This window comes from Numenius arquata, chromosome 7, assembly GCF_964106895.1.
Source record: "Numenius arquata chromosome 7, bNumArq3.hap1.1, whole genome shotgun sequence".
In the NCBI taxonomy this organism is placed as follows: Eukaryota; Metazoa; Chordata; class Aves; order Charadriiformes; family Scolopacidae; genus Numenius; species Numenius arquata.
This window is the reverse complement of record NC_133582.1, coordinates 54,298,629-54,312,639: the sequence shown is the minus strand read 5'-3', so window position 1 is coordinate 54,312,639 and position 14,011 is coordinate 54,298,629. Positions and strand designations below refer to the sequence as shown.

Genomic DNA, 14,011 nt, shown 5'->3' with positions numbered 1-14,011 from the left:
TTGCCCGCCGGCGGCCCAAGGGCGGCGGAGCGAGCAATGGAGCGGCTGCAGGTGGATGCGGCGGCGCTGGAGGAGTACGCGGAGTACCGGCGGTGAGGGGAGGGGAGGAAGGGCCGGGCCTCGCCCGCCCTCGCTGGGGAGGGGAGAGGGGCTGAGGGGCGGCGGCGGTTTCCCCTCCCTGCCCGCGGTTCCCCTCAGGAGATGCGGGCGGCCCGGGCGCCGCTCCCCGCGTCTCCCGCCGTCCCGAAGCCGCCTCGCCGGGATCGGCGGCGGCTTCGTTGTGTCACACAGCGCTGCCCCGTCCCCACCCCCCCCCCGCCATTTACCGGCGAGATGGGAAGCGGCCTGACCAACTCCCTGCAGGTGCCGGAGGGCGGCTCCCCGCCGAGGAGCAGTCTCTCTCCCCGGCCCGCGGTGAAGAGGCAGGCCCCGGGGCCGCCCTCCCTCCCTGCCCGCCCCGCCGCTGTGGAGGCATGTTGCAAACGGTGACCGGCCCAGCGAAGTAACGCGTCCTTCCTCAGGCCCGGGCCTGTGCCCCGGCCTGGCAGCGCCTCAGCCCGGTGCCCCTGGGTGAGGGGCTCCCCTGCCGACGGTGCTGCTCCGCCGGGAAGCGCGGGCTGTCCGGCAGCGGGAATTCGGGTTTTCAGCGTACAAATTCACAGGATACATGACACAGGATCATTCACTATGGTTTAACACACCCAACAGATTACAACCGAAGTATTTACAGACATGAATAAACTAACCCTCGGCATAGTTAAGTGCTGCAATCAAGTCTATATAGTGCTTTACAGATTTTACTTACTGTCTTCAGTTGTCCCCAAAAATGCAGGGTTTGGGTGCTGCTCCGAAGTTCCAGCTATTCGGTGACTGGGAATTTGAACGTAGTGACAGCTTAAACAAATGGGCCTGTCTGAAAAGGAGCTTGGTAGTTTGCTTTAATAATTAAGTAATCCGGCTGCTATTCCCTTTAGGTACAGAAACTAACACAGGCTGCTTGCAAAGCAGAAGACAGCCTGGCTGTGGCATTTGCTAATTTGATGGCGGTGTGGTTACCTGCTCGCGGTTGAGTAATCTTACTCAGCCTGGACTAAGAGTAGATAACCTGATACAGGTCTGCGATACAGTTTGGTGTAGAAGGGTGAAGTGACTTGCCAGAGGTTGTTCAAGAAGTCTGAGGCAGAGCCGGCTGGTTCCACAACCCTTGATGCCCATCGCTTTTTCTGCTGTGTGAAAAGGAGCTTGGTAGCTCGCTTTAATAATTTTTTCCTTACAGCCCTGGTTTTCAGCCCGCCAGAGCAAATTTTTTAGGGGAGCGTTATTCACAAAATTTCTCGAAAGATCAGCTATAGTTCTGTTAAATGTTTATCACTAGAACAGTATTATGGAAGCTGATATATATTTTTTGCATTTACAGCAAAAGTGTTGTTATATATTATTTGAAAAAAAATCTCGAGAAACCTACTTTTAATTGTCTTCATTTTCTTATGTGTGTTTTTTTTTTTTTTAATGACACGCTTACAGAATTGTAGGTGATGATGATGGAGGAAAGCTCTTTACCCCTGAGGAATATGAGGAGTACAAAAGGAAAGTATTACCAATTCGGTTACAGAACAGGTTGTATGTGAGCTGGAGATCACCAACTGGAATGGACTGTAAGCTTGTGGGACCAGAGACACTGTGCTTTTGTACTCACCGGTAGGAATCTTTTCATTTTTTTGAACTGTCGTATTTTTTAAAATCAGGAAAATGTTAAATGTTTCCAGATATATTACAGTGCAGTATAGGCAAGTTAAATTAAGGTCTAAGGGTTGAGAAAATTAGGTTTTAAATTGTAAGAACTGTTCTTAGATCTAAATTTCAGTACATTTTTTTGAGACCAGAATGATTTTGTGGTCTTCAATAAATTCAGCTTTAAGGCACAAGCTATTGTAGGTCAGATTGATTCTGATAGTGCTGTAAAATTAAATACAAGGATTTGTGATATTTATGTAATGAATGGATGTAAAAGCACTTGATATTATGCATTTAATTGAAAAGAAGCAATTCACAGTAATTAATATAATCAGAGATACTTCAAAACAGAACTTGTAAGATAAATTAGAAGCCTTTCAGTTAGTTTTCTGATGAATACTAACAAAGTTACAAAAGTCACTGGTTTTGCCTGTTTTAGGTACAAGCAACATAAAACGGACTATGAAGTGATTCCCAAAGAACGTCCTATTTGTGTGCCTTGCAGAGTGAGCCGCTGTCCGTGCCAGTCCTATCACTATGTCCCTCTAAATGGCACACAGCCCATCCGTTGTAGGTGCAAACACTTTGCTGATCAGCACAGCGCAGCACCCGGATTTTCATGTAACTCTTGTAAGTTGCTGGTGGACTCGCAGCGTTCTTTCCTAGGAAATTCAATAGGAACAGCATGTTAGGGATCTATATTCTGCCCAGAGTATTAGGGTATATGCTGTGCTTGTCACTGATGTGTATTTTGGTCCTTGCAGAAGGATGGGAAATGGGAAGGAAGACATCACCTTTTGCACGGGAGGGTTTAGAACAACATCCTTAGCTTCCCCCAGTTCTGTGAAGGAGTGCAAGTTTCTGAATGGTTTGGTGAGGTACACATGGAGACAGCCACCTAATGCTAGGCAGTATGAAAACACCCCATTTGCAGTTTGTCATTTCCACTGCTGCACGCGTGTGACTTTTCTACTTGAACTTGGTAGTTTGAAAGAGAGAAGTGTTGATCTCTGTTCCTCTATTGCCTGGTTGAATACAATGTTAATGTATTTTAACATAAAAAATATCTCTCTGTTCCCAAATAGTACTATTGTTAGCACTCTAACAAAGCAGTTCCCAAGCATACAGAGCGTGGGTCCCGAAATGCAAATGGGAATGGAGTTTCAAGCAAAAGGTTTGAGAAGGCATTAAGAGGAAGCTTTTTGCTTCAGTTGTTCGGGGTTATTGTAATAAAACAGCAGTAATTATTAACCATAGGAACTAAATAATGCATAAAGATGTTTATTTTGAAACCTCAAGTTACACAAGCTGAAGATTTTTTTGTTAAGAGTTCCATACTGTTACTAAATTTCTTTAATGAACTCTGTCTAATTTGCACAGGAAAAATCATAAACAGCTTTTGCTGGATGAGAATCATATCCCACAGAATAAATCATAAAATATTTATATGACAGCCTTTCAAGAGTTTGCTTTAAGTAATGTGAAAGACTTAATGGGCAATTGCATGATTCAGACTGAATCCTTAGAAAACAGAAATCATTTACATTATGCACTTTTTCTAGTGTTTCTCAAAAATACCTGACACTTCTGAGGGCTTCAAGGATTACATAGAGGAGTGCAAAGACTTGCTTCTGTTTTGGACTTGTGTTGTTTTAATGCACTGGTGTTGTTCAAGCCCAGTGCTGTATAAATCTAATGTGATAAATAAATTAGAGATATACACTCTCTATAATTGAAAAAATATTACTGTTGCACTTCATATATTGGATATACTTTATTCTGTATCCAAACACAGTGTAAGAGCTCTGTTACTGAGGAGTGCCCAAAATGGTATGAAAAAGCTTTTCATGTTTCCCACACTGTGATCCTTAAATGTATTACACAAGACTTATAAAAAATCTTTCTTGGTCCTCTGCAAAATGAACTGTAACTGGGAGTTGGAAGCAGGGTAATTTGTGTAATGAAGTATTTGCAAAATCAGTTCCTCAATTTCTTGTTCACATCATTGCTCCAGCAGGACTTTGATGATGGTCTTAGCTGTAGCGATAGCAGATGTATCGCTTCACACTCTGCTTCTGAATGTCACATGTCATTTGTGTAACTATTTCAGTTATATCCTGTGGCTATGTAAACTTAAAAAGCCCTGAAAGTCAGTCTCATGGTACTGTTACGTAGAACCTATTTTGCTGTTACCACAGCCTCTCTTTACTACCCAGATAATTTTGCTAATTTTAAAAGACATTTAAATTATGGTTTGTATCAGAAGTTGCGATTTGAAGTCTTCTGGGCATGCAACATTGACACGTGCTGTACACATTTGGAGATAACACTCCCAAAATGCTGGTGTTACTAATGGCAATGGCCACAAGTTGCAACAGAGGAAATGCAGGTAGATATTAGGAAAGAAATGTCTGCTCCAAGAGAAGACCAGCATTGGCCCAGGCTGCTCAGAGAGGTGGAATCTCCATCCTTGGAGGTACTCAACACTTGACTCAATGAGACCTGGAGACTGGACGACTCCTATAATTTAATCCCCACATTCATCCTTTCTCCTGTTTTATACAGTATTTTCATATCATGATGAAAAGAAGCTGTAAGAGGTTTCAGCAAAGACAGCTGATTGCTTGGCCCCAAATCACGTACGTGCTTCCAAACAGAAAGCATAGCTGGAAGCTTTTTCAGGGAAGGACCTCTGTTTTTTGGCAAGATCAGTTTAGGGAAACATTGTTTTGTCTGCAATGAAGTATAAATTCCATTCTCATCTCACTCATTACACTTATTTATTTGTTAATTAGGTTCCAAGTGTTCGGGCTTTCACAGCTGCTTTACCTGTGCGTGTGGTCAGCCGACATACGCTCATGAAACCGTTGTGGAAACTAAAGAAGAGCGCTTAGCCCAGGGAAAGCCTGTGGGGCACGATGTTCCTTACGCTGCTATGGGAGGACTGACTGGTTTTAGTTCACTAGCAGAAGGCTACATGAGACTGGATGACAGCGGAATAGGTAAGTGCAGCTGAAATTTTAATTCTCCAACTAAGTAGTTTTGAAAAGTAGTAATTCAACAAAGATTTTCAAAGTTGGAAGGCAAACTGGATCAATAAGAGTATGGCCTAAGGACAGGTTTTTTTACTTCTTCCAGAAGTCATTAGGTGTGAAGAGACCACTGTGACCATTTTGTCCAACTTTCTGTAGTGAATGGATAAAAAAATTCTTTATCATCAATTCTGGTGTTCAGCCCAGTACCTTCTGGTTGAAGTGGAGCATTTCTTTTAGAAAGAACTCTGTAATGTCTGTTTTTCTCTTAATACTTCCATGTTATATTTGCGTTAATCCTTTAGCCTAATACTGCCCAGGTATTTCTTTGTTATACAGCTAGAGCTTTTTTTTTCCCAAACTCAAAGGTTAACAGCTGTTCAGCATAAGAAAAAGAGGTCATTTGTAGAACTTTGTTTTTGACAGGCGTGTTAGTTGGCCTTGATACCTCTGCTGCTCTGTGATTTTGTGTCATTTAGTAATGGACACATTTTGTCCTGAAATACTGATTTATTATTGCCGTGTACTCTACTTCTTTTTCGAATTCTGATCTGGTTTCCTGACTTTGTCTGAAGTTTAGGAACTATAGCATAGCCATAGTAATTAAAGAAACAAAACTTTTCATTTATTTTGAAGCCATTCTTTAATGCTTTTGTTAACTCAAGTTTATGGGGTCTGCACTGGGGGTTGTAGATACGAATCTGTAGCCTTGTTTTGACTCCATCATGTATGTTCTTAATATTTCTCATTAAGTTAATTTTTTGTTTTCATTCAACTTATTTTCTAACAGGGGCTCCTTCTGCTGAACTTTTAGAATCCCCTGTTACCAGCATGGATCATCCATTTCTAAAAGCATTTCAGGGACCTTCTAGTTCTGCTCAAACCATCTCACAGATAGCAGGTGCTATATCAGTAGGATAATACTGTTTTACAAAAAGCATTTAATGTAAAATTAATTGGTTTTATTTTTGAGTTGAAGGATGCTTAAGGCTAAAATCAAAGTTAAAAATTAAAATGAGTATTGAAGCCTTGTTATGTGAAAAGTTAGTGCAACATTCATGTACTTGAAGTGCTTAGAATAACTGTAACTCCTTGTTATTTTTGCTCATTATGTGCTTTTTAACTTTAATGAATTTTGGTTTTTTGTAGCATCTGGTATCTTCCCCATTAATGTTGTCATTTATTCATTGGATTGTTTTTTTTAAATTTTTAATTCCTACTAGAAGCTCATATATCTGAATGGATCGTACATATTCAGCGCAATCCTGTGAAACCGCCTTCTGCCAGAAAGTCTTTTCTGCATGGAATTATGGATCGGTTGTGCTTATTTTATGTCCCTTATTTAGTATAAGAATTTAGCAATTAATATAACTGTTGAACTCCTCCAGGAGTATAATAGCTGCTAGCCTAGTAAAAAGGTTACTCTTTGGTCGCAGTTGCTGGCGTTTGTTATTTGCCTATAAAGGTGAGTTCTCCTTTTAAATGTGTTTTGCCAAACATAAAACATAACTAATGGAATAGCAAGTATAATTAATTTAAAAAGTTCTGGGTGGTTTTTTTTTTTCAGGTGCTTCCAGTGCTACAAGGCAAGTTTCTCATGGAAAGCAATCAGAAGATGATGACATGGCTTACTTTGAAAAACGTTATCAAGAACGGGCAAGTGACTACATTTATTGCTTAATTCATATATATTTTCACAACAGGATGTCTAAAAAAAATAGATTTATTATTTAAGTGGCATATAAATGCATTATATCATTTGTTCTCTGCCTGAGAAAACATTAGCTTCTTAAAATAAAGTTTTAAATACCGTTATGAGCTATTGCAGGATTTCAGAGGTCGGTCATGTCTGGGATGGTATTCACTGGGCAGATTTTTATTGTGGTAACTCTCCATTATGGAAAACCAAAATATTTTACTGTGTGACTTTTTGTCACATAGTTACTTTTTGAAATAACAAAGCAGACTCACAGAAAGTCCCCTGTGACATTTCAGAATGTGTGTCTGCTGCCTCATTTATATAATTTTACGTTGTTCTTTCCCTTAAGAATGCCTGTGTAGTTGGGCTAAATCTGGTGTGTCTGTCTTAGATGGTCTGAATTACTCCCTTAGAGGTGCCTCCTCCACCCCACTGACTATCTTAAATTTACATGTCCCGTGGTTTAGGTTACTTAGATGCTTGAATACCTTTTCTTTCCCCACGTTAGCTCCTCAGCTCCAATGTCTGAGCTGGAATTATGTCTTCACTGTTTATGAATTCTTTCGTAAGGCAATGTTGGATAATTAACTTTCAAAATCTTAACTGCTGTCATGCTCGCTGCTTGCTACAAGGTGTTTGTTAATAAGAAAGCTGTTCTAGCTTTGTGAAATTTAAAATAATTTTCTTTATTTTGGAAATAATCACAAAATATGGTAAGATGTTACACATATATTATCAGTTTATAGGAGAAAACGTGTTACTATCAAACCCAAATTGCTATGTTTCTTTTTTGCCCTAAGATTTTCTTTTCTTTGCAAAAGGTAGCAGGAATTTCAGATACAAACCTCAAGCCTCCAAATACGGAATAATGTTTTAAATGAGTTTCTGTGTAGACCAACAACAGAATTTCTTAGCAGTAGGTTCAGTTGTAGACATTGAAATCAGGACTGGGGCCTTGCTTCCTTTTCACACTATTTTATGGGGGGGGGGGAGGAGGGAAAGCATGTTAAAAGTATTATTTTATTTTTCCTTGCATTTTTGATAGCAACATGCTGTGTTATGTTAGGTGAGATGCAAAAGTCCATGCATCCTTTCTATATAATTGCTCTAAATAGAATTACATTCACCGATGTGACAATACTTGAGGACAACTGTTGCTTCTAAAAACAACAGATAAATTTGTTTGGATTAATAGCCTTACTACAAAATGGCAGAGTCAAATGTATGTGTGTTGGTAAATCATACCATGCTGTAAGAGCCCACTGTGTAGAAAAATCTGATGAGAGGAAGACATGACATTTTGGGTCAGTGAGGAGACACTGAGATGCAGATTTAGCAACAAACTTCCTGTGTGATTTTCTGCGTGCTGGTTAGTCTAACTGCGTCTGTTACACGTCTGTAATAAAACTTCTTTACCTTTCATTGCCATAAAAATAAAACCGTGAACATTTGTGAGGCACTTTGGCCTGGAGGGGTACATAAATACCTAGATTGCCATTACCAGAGATAAAGGCATCCCTGGTTTGAATAGGGGAGGAGCTGTGGAAGTGCTCCTTTGCCCTGTGATACAAAAGTGTGAGGTCGGGCTAATAATGATCTATAGCTCTCTCCATTGCATGTATCACTCCAGTAAATTTATGACTGGATGAAGAGGTTTAATATTGCATTACTTGCAAATTAACGCTTGAACTGCTCTTGGTGTCTTTCTTTGTTACAGCTGAAAAAGGAGAAGGCTGCTAAACGGAAAGAGAAAAGTCCAGTACCATCAAAGAAGCCATGAGATTAATAAAGAAATAGTTCTTATATGGCACAGTGTTAATTGTTGTATTGGAGAGTAGTTTTTGCTGTGCCTACCTGCATACTTGTATTTCTTCATTTCTTTATTCTGCTCTTTTGGTCTGTTGCTGTAATTAATTTTTAATTTTCTTGTTGTAATAAAATTGGTACTTTAATTGATGCGTTTCTAATCTCCAGAATTGTTACATAGATACTCATTTGAGAATGGAAAATCATGTTTAGAGATTTACAGAACTGTTATTTAAGATCTGAGAGAATAAGCATGTATTTAAGTATTAAATTGTAGTATGGCAAAGAAAATCTATTTCCTAGTTGGGTAAAGAAAATCCTTTTATGATGCACTTTCTTTGTAGAGTCCTTGGAACTCATCTTTTTCATGGATTTTTACTTGGTGGGATTTATTCAGTTAATATTGACATTTTAACCTTTTCTTTAAATCTTTTTTTTTTTTTCTTTCTGTTGGTTTCATCACCTTTACGCAAAATTCAAACGTGCCCTCCTTCTCTCACACTTCTCTAGGCTCTATTCTTGCCAATGTACAAATATTTTTTACACGTGAGGTTCTGTGTGCGTGTAAACCCATTTCCACACACACTCACTAGCTACTTCAGGGGTCCCTGTTTGTATAATTTATGCCGGATTTCTCTAGTGGAGGAGGATTCTCCCGATTCTTTTTGTCTGATATGGTCCATAACAATGATTCTGTTACACTAAACTTCTGAAACCATTAAGTGGAAATGGATATGCTATTTATTGCATGTAAACAAATATTTATATAGTGTTTGATGTTAGCTTATTTGTCCAACAGATACTCTTCCGTCGTGTCTAATCCAACACAGACCGAGTCCCTCAAGAAGGGAGAAGTGCTTTTGTATTCTTTGCCCATATTCAAAGCTGTGGCAGCATATGTTGTGCTAAAGGTAGGGGACAGGAAAATTTAAAATTTGTTAACTTTGTGTCGTGGTTTAAATCTGTGAAGCAGCACAGCAAGAACGTGGTACAGACTGATGGGCAGAGGCTGCAGCTTAGGAGGCAAAAGCAGAGCCTGAGCTAACTTCATTAGTCTCCTCTGAAAACAGAGAGGTCTAAGTCCGTTTTTCCTTAAAAACACTTGAAAAAGTCTCTTGGACGGAAGACTTTTGAGGTGGTACATGTGTACCGAGATTTGATAGCAAGAGTTGGGAGAAGCTTACAAAGCTCTCATAGAATCATAGAATCATCCAGGTTGGAAGAGACCCTTGGGATCATCAAGTCCAACCATCTACCCTACTCTACAAAGTTCTCCCCTGTACCATATCCCCCAACACCACATCTAAACGGCTCTTAAACACATCCAGGGATGGTGACTCAACCACCTCCCTGGGCAGCCTATTCCAATGCCCGACCACTCCTTCTGTGAAAAATTCTTTCCTAATGTTCAGTCTAAACCTACCCTGTTGGAGCTTGAAGCCATTCCCTCTTGTTCTGTCGTTAATTACCTGTGCAAAGAGACCAGCACCAACCTCAGTGTCCTTTCAGGTAGTTGTAGAGAGTGATGAGGTCTCCCCTCAGCCTCCTCTTCCTCATACTAAACAGTCCCAGCTCCTTCAACCGCTCTTCATATGATTTGTTTTCCAGGCCCTTCACCAGCTTCGTTGCCCTCCTCTGCACTCGCTCCAGCACCTCGATATCTCTCTTGTATTGAGGTGCCCAAAACTGGACACAATACTCGAGGTGTGGCCTCACCAGTGCTGAGTACAGGGGCACAATCACCTCCCTACTTCTGCTGGTCACGCTATTTCTAATACAAGCCAGGATGCTCATTCCCATGGGAGAGAACGCCTCTCTGCGCCTGATGGCTTTATGTGCCTGATGGGCAGCAGGAAAGAGGGGAAGTTGAAGGCATTTAGTGCAGGGCAGCTTGTTTTTTTGTTCAGATACCATCTGTGGGAGGGAAAGAGAGTTCTTGTGAATCCATGCAGGTTGTACAGGACTGATGGAGGCGGCTGGAATCCGAGTGAGAAGGGAATGAAAGGCTCAGTTGCCTAAATCCAAAGATTAAAAAAGGCCATTTACCTTGACTGCAAGCTATACCGCCATTACTACAGATGCCAATCAGAAAGGTCAGTCTGTTACTTTAATTTAAATGTAACAAGATGTCTAATTAAATATATTAAATAAATATATTAAATAAATATATCAAGATGTCTAATTAATTACCTTTAGCTTTAAATTCTATACTGTAACATACTGCTCTAACTTAATAAATATTAATATTATTTTGAGCTCCCTCTTCTGGTCCTAATAAGCAATCATTTCTACAGATACTCTACTTAAGTCTCATAAGTAAATGAGGATTTCACAATAGAATTACAAGAAACAAGCAAATGTAAAGAACATTGGTAAAAAAAAAGGGTAAATAAAAATATAAAAAAATATTTTTATTTCAGTCTTCAGAGAGATTATTACAAGCTTGATAGTGGAAATTTATTCTACTCTTATATTTATCCCCACTATACCCACTAGGGAATGCAGTTCCAGAAATGTGTGTATTTCAGAGATGAGGCTTCTCACAGCAAAATATTGTTAAAGACAGAGGTTTTAATAGTTACAAAAATCTTGCCTTTTGTGTTTCTGTTTATACTGATAACATAACTTTTTACTTTTAGGAAATAATGTATTTTTTTGACATTTTGAGATAAAAATTCATGTCAGCTTTAAATGTTTGTCACATTCAGTCTTACTAAACTGTGCTGTGATCATCATGAACTTTTTAACAAAGTCAATTTTTAAAAATTTTATTCTGTGCTCAAACTTACTTAAAATTTACACTTAAATGATACTAAAGAAGTTATTACATTTATTGCATGATATTTCTTTTTAGTTGGAAATCAATGGGTGGGATCATAAAATACCGGATGCATTAAATATTGCTTAGGGGCTGTGACTACTTTTCATCCATGTTCATGACGTCCAAGTAAAAGAAATTCCCTTTCCTTACTAGAAGGCATACTTTGGACTTCTTGGTACTCACGCAGTATTTTTCGCAGAACTTTTATTCATATCGATACATGAAGAACTAGGTACTGTATATCTCATAATGTTGCTGGCTGTGAAAACCGAACAGTGATGCCGTGTCTTAAGTGAAATCGAGAGTTAACTGGAATTACTCCTATTTTTATCCTGAAAAAAAATAAATAATTTTGTAGGATCGAAATTGCAAGCTCCAGTTCTATCGAGAAATCTTCTTATACTTGTATTTAGAAAAATGTTTGTTAAGGTAAAAGCAGAGACCATACATGCTTGCCATTAAGAGTAGTCATTAGATAAAGAGCTCAGCTTAACATGTAGTGGTTGACGGTCTGTTTTCCTGGGAGCAGTCGTGAACTTTGAACGTAATATCATGGGACAGATAAGTTATGGGTTCATCTGCATGATTTATTTGTGGGCGTATATCTGTCGCTCAGCCAGGCGCATTAACCGTTTCTGACTCTGATCCAAGGAATCTGGCAGGGGGGAAGTGGCTTCTTGTCATACGCAGGGCGCTCGGAGCTGGTAGAGCCTAATTGCGTAGGTCTCGGGCAATGCTTAAGCACGTCTCGTTTTTCAAATAGCTGGCTTTCAAATCAATATTTTGCCATTATTATAACACTCCTCGAGTGCAGAACAGCATTTTCTCACTCATTTTAATTATCCTATGAAAAGGCTTCGATGTACCTTGGCTATTTATGACAGTAGAGACCGGTCAGTGATCCTAAGTGGGGAGGGGAAGGGGCTCCTTCCCATTCCTATCCGGCTGATACTAAATATAAAGCACGTCCGTCTGTCTCGGGTTTGGGGGGAAGGGGAGCGTCCTGTGTGAATTCACAGCCGGTAACGCCATCCGTGCAGAATCGCTTCGTCAAGTTGTCAGTGTCTTTGCATCATGTTGTGCGTATTAAACAGTTTTCAGGTCTCCTGTCTGTCTGTCCCCGGGGTCTCTGGTGGTAGTTTTGTTGTAGCCATGTACCTTAAGGAAAGAGACAACTTTGCAGGTAGTAATAGTATTTTTTTCTTAGCACAAATATAATTGAAAAACAAAGGTTTTCCAGTTTAAAAGACCTTGCAGAGGTGTACCTGGGGTTTTTTTTTTGTTGTTTTTTTTTTTTTTTGTTTTTTTTTTGGTTTTTTTTGTTTGTTTGTTTTTTTTGTTTGTTTGTTTGCTTTGTTTTGTTTTTTGGTTTTGTTTTGTTTTTCTTTTTTTTCCCCCATAACAAAAGATACTCCTTTTGTCTAGAAGCCTACTCTTGCTTTGGAGCCCTTAGCATTTGTCTTCTGGCAGAGTAACTCGTTATTTGCTTTACACTGGTTTTATCTCTAATTTTACATTACACTGGACCCATGTGGTCGGCCCGGGCTGGGCATGGAGCCCACATGCTCCTTCAGTCACCTCCCAAGGGAAATTCCCTGACTCAACCATAACAGGTTGCCTGTGCAAGGCTGGCACCTCTGCCTCGCTAATGGCTTCGTCAGTTTTCATTCTCGTATTAAAAGAGACAGGAAAATTGCAAATCGCTGTGTGTAAAACCAAAAGATGAGCACTGACACGTCGCACGAGGGGAATGGGGTGAGCGTGTTCAGAGGATGCGTCGAGGCCATCGGCAAGGATGTGGTCAGGGCAGGAGCCTCCCTGATGCTGCTTCGCTTATTGCTTTGAAACCAGGATCCACGTGCACTGATCACCGCCCTCTCATGCGGGGAAGGGCACACCTGGGCACACAATTATGGATTTGTAGGAGAAGCCTGATGCCTGTGAGCTTTGCAGAGCACCCAAGCCAGAGCATTCAACCGGGCCAAGTGCAAGGACCTGCACGTGGGTCGGGGCAATCCCAGGCACAAACACAGGCTGGGCAGAGAATGGATTGAGGGCAGCCCTGAGGAGAACGACGTGGGGGTGCTCATGGATGAGAAGCTCAACATGAGCCGGCAATGTGCGCTGGCAGCCCAGAAAGCCAACTGCATCCTGGGCTGCACCAAAAGCAGCATGGCCAGCAGGTCCAGGGAGGTGATTCTGTGCCTCTACTCTGCTCTGGTGACACCCCACCTGGAGAACTGCGTCCAGCTCTGGATCCTCAGCACAGGAAGGACATGGACCTGTGGGAACGTGAAGGAGGGCCATGAAGATGGTCAAGGGGATGGAGCACCTCTCCAGTGAGGACAGGCTGAGAGAGTTGGGGTTGCTCAGCCTGGAGAAGAGAAGGCTCCAGGGAGACATTAAAGCCCCATCCATTACCTGGAGGGGGCTACAGGAGAGATGGGGAGGGACTCTTGATCAGGGAGTGGAGCGATAGGAAAAGGGGTAATGGTTTTAAACTGAAAGAGGGGAGATTTAGATTAGATATTAGGAAGAAATTCCTCACTGTGAGGGTGGTGAGACACTGGAACAGGTTGCCCAGGGAAGCTGTGGCTGCCCCATCCCTGGAGGTGTTCAAGGCCAGGCTGGATGGGGCTTTGAGCAACCTGGTCCAGTGGGAGGTGTCCCTGCCCATGGCAGGGGGGTTGGAAGTCGGTGATCTTTAAGGTCCCTTCCAACCCGAACCATTCGTCACTCCACCCTGCCCCGGGCCGGGCTGCTCCGGCTGAGGTGAGGGGCTGCCCGCGGGCGGTAGCGGCGCCTCCTTCACCGCGCAGGTACACGGAAGAGGGCACGGCCCGAGCGCTGCCGCCCCGCGTCCCCCGCTGAGGGAGGGGTGGAGCGGGGAGGCCCCACCCGCGTCCGCGCAGCGCTGAG

At 41.5% G+C, this 14,011-nt stretch overlaps 1 protein-coding gene across 4 annotated transcripts; it reads left to right on the top strand.

Annotated features, from left to right (window-relative positions):
- Positions 1–12: 12 nt before the first annotated feature.
- Positions 13–8,420, top strand: FAM221A (family with sequence similarity 221 member A). 4 transcript variants are annotated; one of them, XM_074150318.1, is made up of 7 exons: positions 13–92; positions 1,525–1,698; positions 2,174–2,364; positions 4,530–4,736; positions 5,557–5,667; positions 6,334–6,422; positions 8,183–8,420. In XM_074150318.1, exons 1-7 carry the CDS (start codon positions 37–39, stop codon positions 8,243–8,245), a joined length of 891 nt encoding a protein of 296 aa, XP_074006419.1. In that variant the 5' UTR covers positions 13–36; the 3' UTR covers positions 8,246–8,420. The 4 variants fall into 4 exon arrangements, with proteins under 4 accessions (XP_074006419.1, XP_074006416.1, XP_074006417.1 ...); XM_074150315.1 differs by lacking the exon at positions 5,557–5,667 and having other exon boundaries at positions 26–92; positions 4,530–4,740; positions 6,344–6,422; positions 8,183–8,245; XM_074150316.1 differs by lacking the exon at positions 1,525–1,698 and having other exon boundaries at positions 37–92.
- Positions 8,421–14,011: the final 5,591 nt, after the last annotated feature.

Bases quoted from the DNA above. Each gene is read 5' to 3' on its own strand.
- FAM221A (XM_074150318.1), top strand. From the start codon at position 37: ATGGAGCGGCTGCAGGTGGATGCGGCGGCGCTGGAGGAGTACGCGGAG. The intron at 1,699-2,173 runs GTAGGAATCTTT...TGCCTGTTTTAG, and splicing joins CTGTGCTTTTGTACTCACCG to GTACAAGCAACATAAAACGG. The intron at 5,668-6,333 runs GTGCTATATCAG...TTTTTTTTTCAG, and splicing joins AACCATCTCACAGATAGCAG to GTGCTTCCAGTGCTACAAGG.